An 18,010-nucleotide genomic window follows, 5' to 3' on the forward strand; every position below is an offset into this window, starting at 1 on the left:
TACATTGTTGATGGCAATGTGAATTGGTATAGTGACTGGAGAACAGTATGGAGGTTCCTTAAAAAGCTAAAAATAGTTAATATATGATCCAGGAAACAAAAACTAATTCGTAGAGATACATGCACTGCAGTGTTCATTTATAGCAGGGCTGTTTACAGTAGCCAAGACAGAAGCAGTGTAAGTGTCCATCAACAGATGAATGGATAAAGAAGCTATGGTATATATATATATATACACACACACACACACACACACACACACACACACAATTGAGTATTACTCAGCCATAAAAATAATGGAATATTGTCATTTGCAGCGATATGGATGGACCTAGAGATTGTCATACTGCATGAAGTAAGCCAAAGACAAATATTACATGACAGTGGAATTTAAAAAAGTACAGATGGACTTATTTACAAAACAGAAATACAGATGAAGAAAAACTTATAATTACCAAAGGGGAAATGCAGGGAGAGATAAATTAGGAGTTTGGGATTAATAGATACGCAGTATCTATTATTGTGAAATAGATAATCAACAAAGACTTACCTGTATAGCATGGGAAACTATATTCAGTATCTTGTAGTAACCTATAATGGAAAAGAATCTGAAAAAGAATACATATATGTATAGCTGAATCACTTTATACCAGAAACCAATATTGTAAATCACCTATACTTCAATTAAAAAAATAAAAATTAAAAAATTCAACTATATGAACTTTCCATTCCTGTTGGTCAGGAATGTTTGAGTACTGACAGTTTCATCTGGTTTACTCTAAAATTTTATTACTTTAACAAGCATGTTTGGCTACTAATGGCCTGAAGAACACACTATATGGTTTATAATAGAAAGTTGGTTTTGAAAAGTCCAAAATTCAAAGGTTTATTTTTAAACCTAATTAGTGGCTTTGGATTTGATTTCTTAAAAAGTAACATGTTTTAAAATCTTTGTAGCTTAAATTTAATGTAATTAATTTTTTTTGATTAACTCTTTGCTTAACAGTTGATTTTGCTAATAACCAAAGAAAATAGTGCTCAGCTTGTAAAGTTGGAGGTAATGGAAAATTGAAGAATTATTTAGATACTCCTAAGCTGAATGTATAATATAATGTTCTAAGATATTGGAAGGGCAGTAGAAAAGTTTTTCTCTGGTTTTCTGGTTGAAATATGGATTACCAAGTTTTTGCGACATACGCCTTTTCTTCCATCTTTTATGACAGATGTTATGGTTAAACATCTTCATATTTTAGTTATAACCTTGGGATACGAGTCCCTTGAGAGAAATTAGATAAAGGGAATAAGAATAGTTTGTGATAGGATACTCCCTTACCTTACAATTTTTAATATCATAAAAATACACTATAGGTGTATAGTTTACATCTTAACTTGAAAAATGTTTGTTTGATTCTTGCAACTAGTCTGAAAATTTTAGCTGTCTGTAGTCAGTCTTTCTCATAATACCATAAGTCCATTGTTAGCCTTAGTGCTTTGAAATCCTCACATTAGAGAATAGGAAAACCTATTACATCTTTTTGGGGGAGTGCCTGATTTCTAAGATTTATGAAACTCATTTGTTAAAGTATCAGCCACAAGTACTAATGAGATAATACTGTTGTTTAGCAGATAAATTACATTAGTGTGTTCTAGATGTTAAACTTGCTTTCCTAATGTACTTTTTCTACTTCTTCGTAGACTGATGAGATGAAGTAGATAAGGGGAACAATATGCAATAAATGTATTTCATGTAGTTGAAAAATAGGTCATTATGATTAAGTGTTTTGTTTAATGCTTAACATATTTAGAATTTGGTAAAATTTGATAAAAATTCTCTACTTCTGGTGTTCACGTTATCTCTATTTTGTTATATCTTTGGAAGGCATAGCTGAACTTTATTAACTTGAATGGAAAGTTGATAACATTAGAATCCAGACTAGAATTCCATTTAAGTCATGGTTATGTGCTAGAATTTGGAGACCATTTTGTAATAAGATTTGACTTGGATTCATTTGGTAGAAAGACTCTTGAAATAGGCTTTTGGAATTTGATTTTTTGAATTCTGTTCTCTACTCCATGAAACTATAGCTAGCCTTTTTCAATCAGAGCATTGTTGTGTTTTTAAATCCCTCATAGGCACTCTTTAGTCTTCTGCTTTTTTAAAGCTCTTTATTGGATTTGAAACTTAGAATGTTAGAGCAGTGAGGGCCGTTGCCTTAGTGTGAATTGCTCCCTTGGAATAGTTTGGAGATTTAAGTGAAATCTGAAGTAAGGGAATTTCTGTGAGGTGCTCTCTCCAATGATAATAGTCATAAATAAATTCAGTAATCAACAGCTTGGATATAGTACACTAGGGCGCAGTTTTAATGCTGGGTAATGATTTTTTTTTTCTTTTGTTTTTTAGGGCTGCACCTGAGGCATATGGAAGTTCCCAGGCTAGAGGTCTAATTGAAGCCACAGCTGCTGGCCTACAGCACAGCCACAACAATGCCAGATCTGAGCCGCATCTGTGACCTATACCACAGCTCACAGCAATGCCAGATCCTTAACCCTCTTAACAAGGCCAGGGATTGAATCAGCATACTCATGGATACTAGTCAGATTCGTTACCGCTGAATACGATCAAAGGGAACACCCTAAAACGATTTTTTATTGTGTTGAGATAACACTTCATTTTGTAAAGAATGTGATTTGATCCGCAGCACAAAAGTGGAGCCAAAATTTTAGCATTTTGATTCAGGCCAGGGACTTAGATTAGTTTGGCTTTGTGAGAGTGGCTTCATCTTTCAGGGGTACAGTTATTAATGAAGTTTACAGAGATGAATATAAGTATAAAATGGAATCCATCATTTTAATGTTCATTGAGAAATAGAGCTTCAAGGCAGTCCAAAAATGGTTTATTGTCTTTTTTTGTAGGTAAGCTTACATAGGAAGCCATATTCCTAGAAGGTTATTCTTTGGTGAAAATAGAATTAGAACAGATAGTTTTAAGACCTATTTTTCATCATTCAAGCTTGAGGCACCCATCCATTATAAATCACCTAGAGATAAGCCAGTCTGTTTAGCTGAAATGTCTAAGATAGTGCTTCCTGTTCTCAGGATTTTCTTTTCATTTTTTTAATTCTCAGTATACCAGGGAAAATAGTTATCATTTACCATTTGGGTCCAGTGGACCATTTTTATTATTGTTTTTTGTGTTTTTAAGTCATTTGACATATATAAACTTAAACAAGTAGAAGGAAAAGTATGGTGAAGATCAGCATTATATTAGATATTTTAATAAGTAAACAGAGACCAAATTTTTATTTCATATTTTAATTGTTTTGACAGTACATATACCTAAATGAGTAGTTATCTGAATATTGCTTATTGCTTATCAGTTATCATGTATAAACCCAGAACATAATCCATTTTATAATATTAGTATCAAGTTTAAAGTCCATCTCTGATAAGTTCTAGTTGATCATTTCTTCTGTTTCATCTTACACTTGTGAATTATCAGAATGCCACAATTTAAGAATATAGTTAACCCTTGAACAACATAGGTTGGAACAGCATGGGTCCACTTAGATTATTTTCAGTAGCAAATAGCAGATACTACAGTAATACATGATCAGTGATTGGTTGAATTTGCAGATGTGGAGCTACATATGCAGAGGGCTAGCTATTACATTACACTCGATTTTTCAACTTCATGGAGAATTGTCATCCTTACTCCATGTTGTTCAAGGGTCGATGGTAGTTTGGAGCTTTTGGTGGCTTCTGATTTTATTGAACAGAGCATTTTCACCTTTGCATTTACACCATTTTCATATTTAACCAATCGGATTGACTGATCTATTGCATTTTGTGCATTTCTTCAACTGTTTATTTCTAGTCACCTTTGTATATACAGCTGCTTTTGGCATTTGTTCTCTTAAGAGTTGTGCATTTTGGTATGCAGACATAAAAGATGAATGAATGCTGTGATATCCTTTTAGAGAAAACCCAATGGTTCAAATTCTTGTCACAGGATTTTGTGTGAAGAAGTCACAGCTGAATGATTAAGTGGGTGAGAATACTAAGTTTCCTTTCTCTCATTAGAATTAAATTGTTTGGGAATATACATCTAGTATATCACATGAAGAATTCATAGTCTGAAATTCTGCTTATAACTTCCAATTCATCACTAGAATCTAGAGTGCTGTTGTCTATCTTTGTATCAGTCTGATTCTTTTAGTAATTATGAATGTTTTTCCTCTGTACATTTTCTTCTCTTTGCATTGTGGGTGGAAAGTAGAAGTTCTGAATTCTTAATTGTTCACTGATAGCCAAAAGTAGACTACAAGAGTAGCGTAGCCAGTCTTATACTTTTTTGAAAGACTGTGCAGTGAGGAAGATCCAGTAGTCACCAATAAAGGACATTGTATGCTTCCAGGAAATGCCCTCATTTCTTCTGTTTTCTTTTCTTCTCTCTCCCTCTCTTTTTTTTTTCTTTCTTTTTTTTTTTTTTTTGCCTTCTAGGGCTGTATATGCAGCATATGGATGTTCCCAGGCTAGGGGTCGAATCAGAGCTGCATCTGCCAGTCTGTGCCACAGCAAAGCCAGATTTGAGCTGCATCTGTGACCTATACACCACAGCTCACAGTAACACCAGATCCTTTAACCTGGTGAGGGTTAAACTGAGTGAGGCCAAGGATTGAATCCCACATCTTCATGGATACTAGTCAGATTTATTACCACTGAGCCACAATGAGAACTCCTCTTTGGTTTTCTTTAAAAAAATTTTAAAAACGTAGTTGTGGATAATTAATGAATGATGACGAAGATAGCAAAGTATTTCAGGATATAGGAAACATAAGGTTGGGATTCTGCTTTAGATTTATGAAAGGGTTCACTGGATACATACAATAATTGCAAGATAGAGTGAATTTTATTCTATTCTAAAAAGTAAAGTTTCTTATTTTTTGGAATATCTGTAAGAAAGGATTAATCCTCATGTAAGAAATGCTAAAATTTAGTTCATTGGAACCTGATTGGTATGTATGTATAGTTTTTTTCCTCATAGCTTTTCTCTGATCTTGGTATACGGTAATGTTGACCAAGAAGTTTTGGCTTGTTTATTTTTAGCTCTAACATTACTTTCAGATCATCTTGATAGAAACTTCATGCTTCTCAGAAATATTTGCCCTATTAGTAGTTGTTTGCGTTATTTCACAGATGACTGTTAACATGTATTGATTGGTAGATTTCTCTACTCACCTGTGTAGAGGCAGTGTTAGTTTAATCAAGATTTTTGTGGAGTGTTTCTTAGTCATCTCTCCCTAGGCCTCCCATGATAATTATAGACATACACTATATAAATATTTAGATAGGATTTGTAAGATGTATAATCTGCTAGTGGACTGAATGTGTATAATTTTTTTGTGTTATTAGCTAAATTTAGTACATTTTAAGTTTTTGAGCAAGGGATTTAAATGTCATACCCTTGAAGGAATTTTAAAATAGGGTTTAATCACTTTCTAAAAATAATTCTTAATTTCAACATCAGAAATACTGATAAATAAAATTATATCTTATTAAAGTTCTAGCTTATCCTTACTTCTGATACTTGAATCATCAGAATGCAGTGCTTGAAGATGAACAGCTTTGACAGAAACTGAAAAGACCTCTTTTACACTATGTAAAACTTGCAGGAAGTATTTTTAAAAAAAAATAATATTTATGTTTTGTAATCCTTCAAGAATTTGGAATTTGATTTTAAAGGAACCAAATTGCCCCAAAAGTGTTCAGTTTTATTTTTCAGTAGTAAAATTTAAGCATACATAACTCTTATTAAATTACACTTAGTATGATAATTTCCATACAATAACTTTTTTTTTTGGTCTTTTTGCCTTTTCTTGAGCTGCTCCCATGGCATATGGAGGTTCCCAGGCTAGGGGTCCAATCAGAGCTGTAGCTGCCGGCCTTTGCCAGAGCCACAGAACGAGGGATCTGAGCTGCATCTGCGACCTACACCACAGCTCACGGCAATGCCAGATCATTAACCCACTGATCAAGGCCAGGGACTGAACCCACAGCCTCATGGTTCCTAGTCGGATTCATTAACCACTGAGCCACGACGGGAACGCCTCCATACAATAACTTTTAAAATTATTATTAAAGTATAATTGATTTACAGTGTTCCTTCAATTTCTGCTATACTGCAAAGTGACCCAGCCACATGTACCCTCCCGCCTTTTTTCATTTTCCATCAGATTCTTACCCAAGAGACTGGATATAGTTCCCTCTGCTGTACAGCAGTACAGTAACATTTTTGATTCTTTTTGGAATGAATAAGGGCATTTTTTTTTTTTTCTTATCAGGTGTATTCAAGAGCAAATGATCAAGAACCATGTGGATGGTGGTTGGCTAAAGTTCGAATGATGAAAGGAGAAGTAAGTCATTTTAACACTTGGTTTGTGACCAATTTCCAAGGAAATATATGGATGCTTGGTTTCTGTAAAAGTCACTCCAAATCTTAGTTTTGTTTCTAAAAGCCTGCTTCAAAAATAGTTAATCACACATCTGGAAAATTCATAAGACCACTAATTTTTATTTGTGTTCTGTATTTGAAAACACCAAAGTTGCTCTTTGAGGTAGACCACAAGCATGTGAGGATCACCAAGGTTCATGATTGAATCTATAATCTAGTTTAGGCAAATCAGATTGATATAACTAAGCTGTGCTTAGCATTTGTGCCACAAGGGGGAGGACCTGCTATTTAAGCCGAGCACGGTAATTAGAACTTCATTTAAAGCTCATTATTTTTGTTCAGATGGAATTTTTAAAGTATTTTGATGTCTTTTAGTTTTATGTCATTGAATATGCTGCTTGTGATGCCACTTACAATGAAATAGTCACATTTGAACGACTTCGGCCTGTCAATCAAAATAAAACTGTCAAAAAAAATACCTTCTTTAAATGCACAGTGGATGTTCCTGAGGATTTGAGAGAGGCGTGAGTAATTTTGTTTACTATTGAATTGCTTTGTGAATTAAGAGGATTTTTCAGTGCTATAAATGTCTTTTTTCCCCAGACACCCACTCAATAACTTGATAGAAAATCTTTTTAATAAAACTTTTAATGGGTGATGTCAAAATGAGATATCAAGTTTGCATTATAATTGCCTTCTAAATTTAACCTGTTATTTAGGTCTTACACATGAATTAATTTCTCCCTAGGTGTGCTAATGAAAATGCACATAAAGATTTTAAGAAAGCAGTAGGAGCTTGCAGAATTTTTTACCATCCAGAAACCACACAGCTAATGATACTGGTAAGATGACTCCATATTTTAAGGTAGCTAATGGGTATTGCACATATTTTTTAATTAAATGCTTCAAAAGATAAAAGCTAACTTGGTGCATAGTGAATTTATTAAAATCCAGTGTGGGGAAAACTTTTTTTTTTTTTTTTTTTTTTTAAAGAAGGCCACACCTGTAGTACTTGGAAGTTCCCAGGTTAGGGGTTGAATAGGAGCTACAGCTGAGGCCTTTGCCACAGCAGCCATGGCAACACCAGATCCAAGCCACATCTTTGGCCTATGTAGCAGCTTGTGGCAATGCTGGATCCTTAACCCACTGAGCAAGGCCAGGGGTCAAACCTGTATCCTCACAGACCTTAACCTTCTGAGCCACAACAGAAACTCCAGGAGAAAATACAATATTCTTAACATCATAAAATTCTTGAATGTGTGGGATCCTGGATTCTACCTTCCCATCTTAATTTGAAGAGCAGATCTAAATAATATGAAGTAAGAAAGCAAAGTAAGATAACTTATGGGAGGGAGCATGTTAGATTAGGAGAGAGGTATAGTATAGTAGGAGGCAAAAATCAGGGAAGGCTTTATATGAAAGGCAGTGGTTGTGTTGAAAAAAGATTTACATTCTTGAGTGATTAACTTGTTTGTTTATAGTCTGCCAGTGAAGCAACTGTGAAGAGAGTAAATATTTTGAGTGACATGCATTTGCGAAGTATTCGTACAAAGTTGATGCTTATGTCTAGAAATGAAGAGGCTACTAAGCATTTAGAAGTAAGTGGGTTTACTCATAAAAGGTTTTTTTGTGTGTCCTTTCTAGTTGCATGAATACATTTAAGTTTCATGGCTTAGACTGCTAGATGGTTAGGTAAGGCAATTTGGGACCTGTTTTGTGGCTAATACTTGGAGTCATTATTGCTTTTTTCTATTGCTTTCGTCAAACATAGCCTTAGATCTGCTAAATGCTTATTGAGTTGTTAGGACCTGGATGACAGGAGCCAAAGAGCTTAGAAACTCATTAGGGATTTCCTGTAGAACTGTATTGCTAGCTCTTCTTTTTGCTCTGTTTTTACTGCCATGTCACCTGTCAGTCACCATGTACTTCATTAGTAGCTAGTTTGCTATGCTATCTCTTGGGTAAGAAGAGAGGAGGACACATAGCTTGTAGCTTAAAAAAAAAAAAGAGCCTACCATTGCTTCTCTATTCTGTCCTAAAGTTACTCCTGTTTTCTCCTTTTCTCAGTGCCACACTATTAGACTTGTTTCCAATACCCTCTCTCAAACACACTTGTATGTGCACATACACACACTTAGATAAATTGGGCAGTGTGTTTATCTTTAGGTTAAGTACACTAATGCCCAATTTGAAAGTTCCAAATAGGGATATGTGAGTGAGTTTTGAAATATGAATCATCTCAATTGGAAAGCTGCCTGTATCAGTAATTCTGGTAAATTGTTTTAGAATTACTGATTTTATTCTGACCATGATTAAGTAGACTGATCAAACTTCCCCCTCATATCACCCCAAATGATTTTCCTTCATTCCTTTTTACTTTAATTCTTTTCTTTTTTAAAAACTTGTGAAATAAACATAATGTTTACCATCCTAACCATTTTTAAGTGCCCAGTTCATATTGTTAAGTATATTCACATTGTTGATCAGTCTTTAGAACCTTTTCTTCTTACAAAAACCTAAACTATATTTGTTAAACAACTTCCCATTTCCACTTCTCCTCTAGCCCAGGCAACCATCATTGTACTTTGTTTCTATAAATTTAACTGCTCTAGATACCTTATGTAAGTGAAATCATTTGTCTTTTTGTGACTGGTTTATTTCACTAAGCATAATGTCTTTAGTGTTTACCCATATTGTAACATGTATCAGAGTCTCTTAAGGCTGAGTAATTCTGCATTTTACACATGTATCAAATTTTATTTATCAGTCTATTTGGGTTGCTTCCACCTCTTGATAATTGTGAATAATGCTATAAACATGGGTGTACAAAATTTTTGTTTTTGCTCTCTTATAATAACTACTAATTGCCTCTTACTAGTGCACAAAACAACTTGCAGCAGCTTTTCATGAGGAATTTGTTGTGAGAGAAGATTTGATGGGCCTGGCAATAGGAACACATGGTAGTAACATACAGCAAGCTAGGAAGGTTGCTGGAGTTACAGCTATTGAATTAGACGAAGATACTGGAACATTTAGAATCTACGGAGAGGTAAGCTGTTTATTTCTCACCTTGTGTGACTTACTATATAACATATTAACTACTGTCTGGAATTCCAGTTTCCTGTGAAACACTTTAAAATTAATCAACCTAGCAATCGTTACATATATGTAGGTAGATTAAAGATGATACTGTATTATGTGGGGAATTGAAAGAATTCCTGAGTATTTAATGTGTACTATTTTCAGAAGTTCCTTAATTAACCGCTTCTGAATTTTACTGTTTTATGTGCATTATAAACAATTCATTCAGATATTTTTGCGTGCCTACTCTGTGTCAGGGACTGGTAGCTGTTAATAGCATATAATAGAATAGTTTTTGTAGAACTTGAATTTGAATGATATCTTGTCACTGGTTAATTGTAACATTTGTGTGGGCAGGAAAATAATAAATCTGAAAAATAGCCCAGACTTTTCTTCTTTGAGACCATTTTTCACATCAGAATAAATAGATGCGTTTCTTAGGGGTGATAATTTCAAGTCTTGACTTCCTGTTTGAGTCATATAGGAAATCCGAGTAGAGTCCTGATTTCTACATCTGAAACCTTTAGAAGTGGACAGTATAATAAAGTAATTAAGATGAAAGGCTTTGGAGAAGCCATACTGCTTGAATAGGAATTCTGTCACTTTGAGAGGGCTTGAAGAAAGTTACTCAGCTTCCCTGCATAATTTTCCACATTGTAAAATGAGGATAATAGTGTTTACCTTACAGTTTGAGGATTAAATAAGATGCTAAAAGTTTGTTGTGTATGATAAAGTGGTCATACAACATGCTTGACATACGGTTGTTGAAGGACAAACATTAAAAGTGGAAGTTACTTTACTGAGAACTGTAAATTCCTTTTAGAAAGAACCCCTTCTCTGCTGTCTTCTAGTCTTTTAAAATTGTGACCATTAGAAATAAGGAATTTTAATGATCTTATTTTTATTGCATCTCTGCAAAAACAATCTTTTAAATCATTTCTTATGTTGAGGGTGAAAAAACAATGCAGACAGTATAAACAATTTGTTTTTAACATTTATCTGGAGAAATCTAGCACAGTAATATGGGCCAAATGTATTTAGGATTTGGGTAAAATTTGGCTAACATAAGTAAGTTAAACTCTTTTGCCAGTTTTCTTAGATGCTTAAAAGGTACCTTAGCCATGTCTAACATTTTGATTCTAAAAGACTTTTTTCCTAGCTGTTTAATGATTACTCTGACTTGTTTTGGAAAATTACTTCATGAAATTGCCTTGAAATGTCACTCTGGTGGTCTGAACAGAATCTTGTACTAGAGCTTAATAAATCAGTTTTTAATCCTCATTGCTTGTGTTTTATTGTGGATTGTGGGGTTTTTTATGGTTTTATTTCATATTTGTACCCCATCCTCTCCACTCCTTTACAGAGTGCTGATGCAGTAAAAAAGGCCAGAGGATTCTTGGAATTTGTGGAGGATTTTATTCAGGTTCCTAGGAATCTTGTTGGTAAGTACTTCAACTAAATGTTAAGTTAAATGTTATTTAATTACATACAGTGACTTAATTGAAGATTAGCCTTTTCTAATATCTTATTTTGCTTAAAATTACGTGCAGTATTTGGATAGTGGTACTTTTTCTTCTCTTTCTCTTTTTAAACAATAGCATATGTTACTTGTATCTCATTATTGTCATGTTAAAAAGAATGTTTTCTTCTGTGTAGGGCAACCCACTAATAAGACCTGTGATATTTATAAGTTTGTCATTATAGCTTTTCTTAAGCCTTCTCATAACTTAATATGTTCATTTACTTAATGTCTTTTTAACATTCATATATCCATCAAAATAGTCATAATACTTTTTTGAGAAGGTATTTGTGGTAATTTTTTTCTTTTGTCTAGTGCAGAAGAAAAAGAGTGGACTAACTGTAGGGTAATAAACTTCTACACAGTAGGCTTTGAGTAAGTAATAGTTGTTGCAAAGTCATAGAATAAGGTAAGAAATCACGTGCAGGAGAGAAGGATGGTGATGATGCTATGAGGGAAGTTTCAGTATTAAGTTTCTGATACTATTAATGAATACTTCTGTACCCACGGATTATAAATTGAAGCTGTAGTTAAATGAGCATTATAGCTTGGGATTAGTTGTTTAATAGCTCTGTTATTGATATCCTCTACATCTCTCCTTATAAATGTTGTTTCAAATAAATGGGAAAGCTTTGGCCACATGTTAAATACTCTGTTATTAGCCTAAGTTTAATATAAAAATAACCATCAACACATCAACATTAAGTAGTGAAGTTAACTAGGGGAATGAGTTTTTTTTTTTGGTGGGGGAGTTATCTGTTGAGTCTCAATAGACCTTAATGAAATAGTTAAGAGCCTATTGGGCTCTAAATTATGCCTGTTCTACCTTTAGGAAAAGTTTCTATAGACGTTCTGTCAAATTCTGTAAAACAGTAGTAGCAGAAAATTTAAATAAGACATAGCTTCCACTATAAAAAAGATGCTTGTTTTGGCAAATAACTAGTGTATTTAGGATGTAGTCTACAACACAAGAATTTGGACAGTTTCTTGATATTCAGCTATTAATTAGGTTATATAAAAAGCTTTTTACTTATGCCCACATTTGGGTAGGTGTGATGTACTGCCAGTTAAGTAAGCTCCACTTTTACCTGTTCTTGGAAACCACTGTGCACTATACATCATCAGATTGCCGGAGAGATGCGTTGAGATATTAAAATTGATGATGTCTCATGAATTTTGTATAATTTTAATAAATGTTAAGATACAAAATGTTACCAGCTGTTTATTGTCGTCAAATGAAATCACCTTTGAAAAGAAAGTGGCTTTGAAACTGATTCTCTTTGTTTTCATCATACTCCATTATTGACAGCTATCAGTATTAACATTTTGGTTGCTGCTTTTATAGAACATAATTTAACTTTGGTTTTTTTCACATGTAAAAATGATTTGGAGGTGTGTCCAAAGGAGTCAGGATTCCTTCTAATCCAACAGTTCTATAGAAGACAGCCTCGGTCTTAGAGAATTTGTAGTAGTGTTACTTTTGAGTAAACATTGCTGATATTTCTGAAATAAGGGTATTGGATATATTTATAGCTCTCAGGTTCTTTATTCTATTTGTTTATCTGTAAAATGATATGAGTACCTGTCATGTCTATGCTTTTTCTCTACCCTGGCTTGGTTGACTTTGGTGGTTTGGGTTATTTGTTTACTATTTAGAAAATAAATATGAGGAGCAACTATTAGACATTGGTGCAATACTCAGAAGTAGAGTAAAGACTTCAGTTGGTTGTTGTGAATAATAATACTACGTCTTCCTCCAAAATGTTTTATGGGTGGAGCAGTCTTTTGAAAAATAGTACCTTTTTAGTCCAAGTGAAAGATAAAAAGAGGACTGAGGAATAAAAGGGAATGAGGACTTAATTGGTAAGTTTCAGAGAGGATTCCCGCACATATTCAGGTTCCAAGAGTTCTAGACTTAGGCTATTCCCACCCCTCCCAAATCAAAAGAAAAAGTATTATGTGAACATTGATTTGAAAATGAATTGAAATTTTTCACCTCCTGGAAGCCTTCCTTAATCACTTCTCTACTCTGTCCCTTCAGCATTTATGCTCAGTGCTCAAATTATACTACAGGTCTGCTTCAGTTTGTCAATATGCTTTGGAATTTAACTGTGGAAATGATCAGTTAAAATATTGCAGTCTCTGGTGGGACTAAATAAAACTTACAGGTAGGTCCTTGCCATGGACCCCAGAAGGGTGATGGATATTCACTCACCACTGGTATAGTTCACAAGAAGGAAGGGGCAAAGATTTTGGGGTGGGGTGGGGATTATAATACATCAACCTGATTTTTGTTTTTTCGAAAAGATATTTGCTTATTTTTAGCAGGGTCAAGGATGGAGTTGCTGCTTGAGCTTCACTGTGTTAACATGAAGGTTGCTTTTATATGCTGCTGCTAGGGCTTCTCAGAGAAGACATACATCATGTGAATTCCCTATCCTACTTGATTTTATTTCTTCTTTTTACTGTTCTGTTGCTGCTGATTTTAAATTTAGGGTTATTGTAAAAGGAGGTTTGAGACTAGGAATAGAAAATTCTGTGATAGTGTCTGTTCTATTGAGTGACTTACTGTTGCCTTTGTTCCCTTACTTTATTGAAAACTGTTCTCTTAAGCATGCAGTAGGAAAAATGTACATTTCAGCCTCTTTGAACTAAAGTTATTTATTGTGGAAATACATCACTTTTTTTGTATAAACATTTTAGTTTATTGGGGATTTGGGCTTAGTAACAAATAAGATCTTGCTGTTAATACTAAGTTAGGGTACATGTATTCTGTAAAGTGATGGTTACCTGAATATCTACTTCTGTTACCAGGTAGCACTGCTCGATATTGCTTTGTTATTTTATTGAGTGTATGTTGGCTTTATAACAAGTAAGTTCCTAAGAAGGGCATTTTCATGTCCTCCTTTTAGTTTCTCTAGTTGGACTCACTAACTATTTGACAGACTTAGAACTTAAGTGTGGAGAAGGTAAATAATTGAATTTTACATCATTTTACAGTATTTCATATTTAGGAAGACAGCAAACCATATACATGTATGTAGTTGTATAGCTCTGAAGTACCTTTAAAACTTATAGGTGTGTAAAATGTAATACTCGTTAAATGTAAATATCATATTCAGTGAAGAGTATGTTCATTTTAAAAGAGTCTTCAAGTGATAGTGTGTTTTGAACAAAAAGGAACTTGAAAATAAAAGCAAGATCGATGAATTTGTTAGTTTGAATGATAATAAATGTAATATAAATGTAAACATATTGATGTGATTTATACCTAAATAAAAGTTTTTGCCTTCATTTATATATATAAGCTTTTGAAATGGGTTGGACTTGATATTTTAAAAATATAAAAATGATGTAGAACATGTTAACAAATATTTAGACTTTGAAAATATCCTTTATGTGAGTGGCACTTGTCAGAGTTAATAGTAGTAGCCTTAGGCCCACTGATGAGAAGAAGGTTTCAGGTCATAGGTTAGTCCCTCTGTAGTCTTTAGGATGAGCTAATTGAGAGTTAAAAGTTGGAGCTTTACTTGGTTTTTATAATCTGATAGCAAGTCACAAATTATTTGGGCTGGGGTAGAAATGATAGCAGTACTATTTTTAACTTATTATATCTGTTTTTTCTTATTAAAGGAAAGGTAATTGGGAAAAATGGCAAAGTAATTCAAGAAATAGTGGACAAATCTGGTGTGGTTCGGGTGAGAATTGAAGGAGACAATGAAAATAAACTACCTAGAGAAGATGTAAGTATTTAAAACATAATTTGCCCCCCACCCCCCCTTTTTTTTTTTAATCCCCTGTTCTTTTCTTGGTTGACTTACAGTGTTATTTTATATTTTGAAAATTGTATTAGGGAAGTTATACCCAGTGAACTGCTTACACTCTGCAGCAGAGTTTTCTTTTTTAAAAAATTCTGTTCTTTATAATACTGCTTTTATTCACTTAGTAAACAAGTCATCTTTCTATCATGGGCCTTGGGCTCATGGTTGGTTTCTCAGTATTTCAGTAAAACCAACTTTTGCTAAAGAGGCTTCAGTTTGATCATCTTAGTAGTTCTGTTTTAGTACTTAAGAGTGTAAGGCTGTGGAATTGATACTCTATAAACAAAAGCCTGCTAAGAAGGAATTCTTGATAAATAACAATTTCTTGACCTTTATTTTTAGAATTTGAAAGTTCTGACCATTTCTTATTTATTTATTTTTTTGTCTTTTTGCTATTTCTTTGGGCCGCTCCTGCGGCATATGGAGGTTCCCAGGCTAGGGGTCGAATCGGAGCTGTAGCCACTGGCCTACGCCAGAGCCACAGCAACGCGGGATCCGAGCCGCATCTGCAACCTACACCACAGCTCACGGCAACGCCGGATCGTTAACCCACTGAGCAAGGGCAGGGACCGAACCCGCAACCTCATGGTTCCTAGTCGGATTCGTTAACCACTGCGCCACGACGGGAACTCCTGCTTTTACCTATTGAACAGACCTGACCATTTCTTAATTGAAATCTTTAAGCTTTATATGTTGGTCTGTGTCGGTCTTTCTTTTTCATTCTTTTTTTCCCCTGTCTTTTTAGGGCCGCACCTGCTGCACATGGAAGTTCCCAGGCTAGGGTCAAATTGGTTCTGCAGCTGCCAGCCTGTGCCCCAGCCACAGCAACATGGAATCTCAGCCATGTCTGTGATCTATCCACAGCTCAAGGCAATGCCGGATCTCCCACCCACTGAGCAGGTCCAGGGATTTAAGCTGTATCCTCATTGTCACTAGTCAGATTTGTTGCTGCTGCGCCACAGTGGGAACTCCCTATATGTTGCTATTAATTCTGATGCCAGATTTCTTTTTTTGGGGGGGGGGGTCTTTTTGCCTTTTCTGGGGCCACTCTCGTGGCATTGGGTGGTTCCCAGGATAGGGGTCCAGTCGGAGCTGTGCCGCCGACCTACGCCACAGCCACGTCTGTGCTATATCCCAGCCGCATCTGCGACCTAAACCACGGCTCACAGCAATGCCGGATCCTTAATGCACTGAACGAGGCCAGGGATCAAACCTGTGTCCTCATGAATGCTAGTCAAATTGGTTTCCACTGAGCCACTACAGGAATTCCAGCTATTTTCCTTTATTCCTTTTAATTAGGTTAAATGTGGAGATAAATATACACTTAGAAACGAATGAGAAAAGCAAATGGCTTACTGTTATAGAAATGAGTATTTGTGGATTGATTTCATTCTATAGGGCTTCAAAAATTTCTCTAAATCTCAAGTAATTTTAACTTATTCTTAAGCAAACAACTGTCCCCATTTTGCATAAGATGAGGATTAAAATCAATGGTGTCATACTATTAAAATTGGAACTTCCTACATTTATACTTAATATGTAAAATAATAGTGATCCATTTGACATTAAACCACTGCCTCAAATTGATCTGAAGATGAGGTTTACTGGGCATGGTCATTAAATGACTCAACTGTAAATTTCTTAGCTTGATACTAATATCTCATCTTCCCCTTAGCTTGACTTATTCCAGTTGTTTTCTAGTATTTACCATCTTGCTGCAAGCTAATTCTTCAGGTCTTTCTTCATAAATTAAGAAGTTACTGTACTTTTCTGTTTTTGTAGGGTTTTTTTGGTCATTGTTATCCCCATTTCTGTGCCAGAGTTAAGAAATTTAAACACTGAAAGGTACCAAGCAGTTTATGTAAATGATCAAGCAGGTTGGGATATACAAGGGAGGAATGGGAGGGTACTACCATGCCTTTCTGTAAAAGAAATAGATGCTGCTCAGATTTAATTGGGTTACCATGTAGGAATGCATGTATTATGTGTTGCTGTGTCTTCTATATATATATATATATATTTTTTGTTGTTTTTAGGGCTGCACCCATGGCATATAGAAGTTCCCAGGCTAGGGGTTGAATTGGAGCTGTAGCTGCTGGCCTACGCCACAGCCATTGCCATGCGGGATATTAACTGCGTCTGCAACCTACACCATAGCTCATGGCAATGCTGGGTCCTTAACCCACTGAGTGAGGCCAGGCATTGAACCTGCATCCTCATGAATACTAATGGGTTTCATTACTGTTGAGCCACAAGGGGAACTCTGCCTATAATGAGTTGTATCAAATTTTAATTAGTGCCATTCCAGGTGTTACATGTTATCTTCCCATTTCCTTGAAAGACATTCTTTATAAACATACTGTCATTTGCCCATTTTTTTGTCTTTTTTCATTACTGAATGTAGAAGCTTTTTGCATTTTGAGTAACTTGATTTTTTATGGGTTTTTGTGTGTGTGTGTGTGTGTGGCAAATATTTGTTTCATTTCACTTGATTTTAGACTTTTGCCTTATTCTGCATTTTTGTGTCATGTTTGGCAAGGTCTTCCCTATCTGTAAATTGTTCAGAAGTGTGTTCATATTTTTTTCCCTCCAGTTTTTTTTTTCCTTGTGTGTAAATTTTTCACTTCAGTTGGAGTTTTTTTGGTCTAATGCATCAGGAGCAGGGGTCAGCTTTGTTTTTTTCTGAGTGCTGGTTGTCTCACTGTCATCTATTAACTGTTAATAAGTTTAAAAATATTAAAAAAAATTTTTTTATGCTGTACCCAAGACATCTGGAAGTTCCTGGGCCAGGGATTGACTCCAAGCCACAGCTGTGGCAATGCTGAATCCTTTAATCTACTGTAGCAGACCTGGGATTGAACCCGTGCCTCAGCAGTGACTCAGGCTGCTGCCTTTGGGTTTTTAATCCACTGTGCCACAGTGGGAACTCCTAAAATATTTTTTAAACCTAGAAGTGTCACTGAAATAATTTTTAGATGTAAACTCATATATTCAATAATAATCATTTACTCTTTGCTCCAATTTTTTTTTTTTTTTTTTTTAAGAGCTGCATCTATGGCATGTAGAGGTTCCCAGACTAGGGGTCGAATCAGAGCTGTAGCTGCAAGCCTACACCACAGCCGTAGCACCTTGGGATCTG

General features: G+C 34.9%; 1 protein-coding gene across 8 annotated transcripts in view; it reads left to right on the forward strand.

Moving 5' to 3' along the window:
* FXR1 (FMR1 autosomal homolog 1) overlaps positions 1-18,010 on the forward strand; it is a 59,972-nt gene that overhangs the window by 24,197 nt on the left and 17,765 nt on the right. For all 8 annotated transcript variants that reach the window (XM_084990394.1, XM_021071240.2, XM_021071239.2 and 5 more), the window contains exons 4-10: positions 6,341-6,412; positions 6,826-6,974; positions 7,199-7,292; positions 7,932-8,048; positions 9,329-9,499; positions 10,895-10,973; positions 14,684-14,793. In XM_084990394.1, coding sequence (XP_084846520.1) covers positions 6,341-6,412; positions 6,826-6,974; positions 7,199-7,292; positions 7,932-8,048; positions 9,329-9,499; positions 10,895-10,973; positions 14,684-14,793 — 792 coding nt within the window. The remainder of the gene's footprint in view (positions 1-6,340; positions 6,413-6,825; positions 6,975-7,198; positions 7,293-7,931; positions 8,049-9,328; positions 9,500-10,894; positions 10,974-14,683; positions 14,794-18,010) is intronic.

This window comes from Sus scrofa, chromosome 13 (genome assembly GCF_054392235.1).
Source record: "Sus scrofa isolate SSC_HxYL_T2T_F1_AM1 chromosome 13, Sscrofa_HxYL_maternal_Yorkshire_Landrace_v2.0, whole genome shotgun sequence".
Classification (NCBI taxonomy): Eukaryota; Metazoa; Chordata; class Mammalia; order Artiodactyla; family Suidae; genus Sus; species Sus scrofa.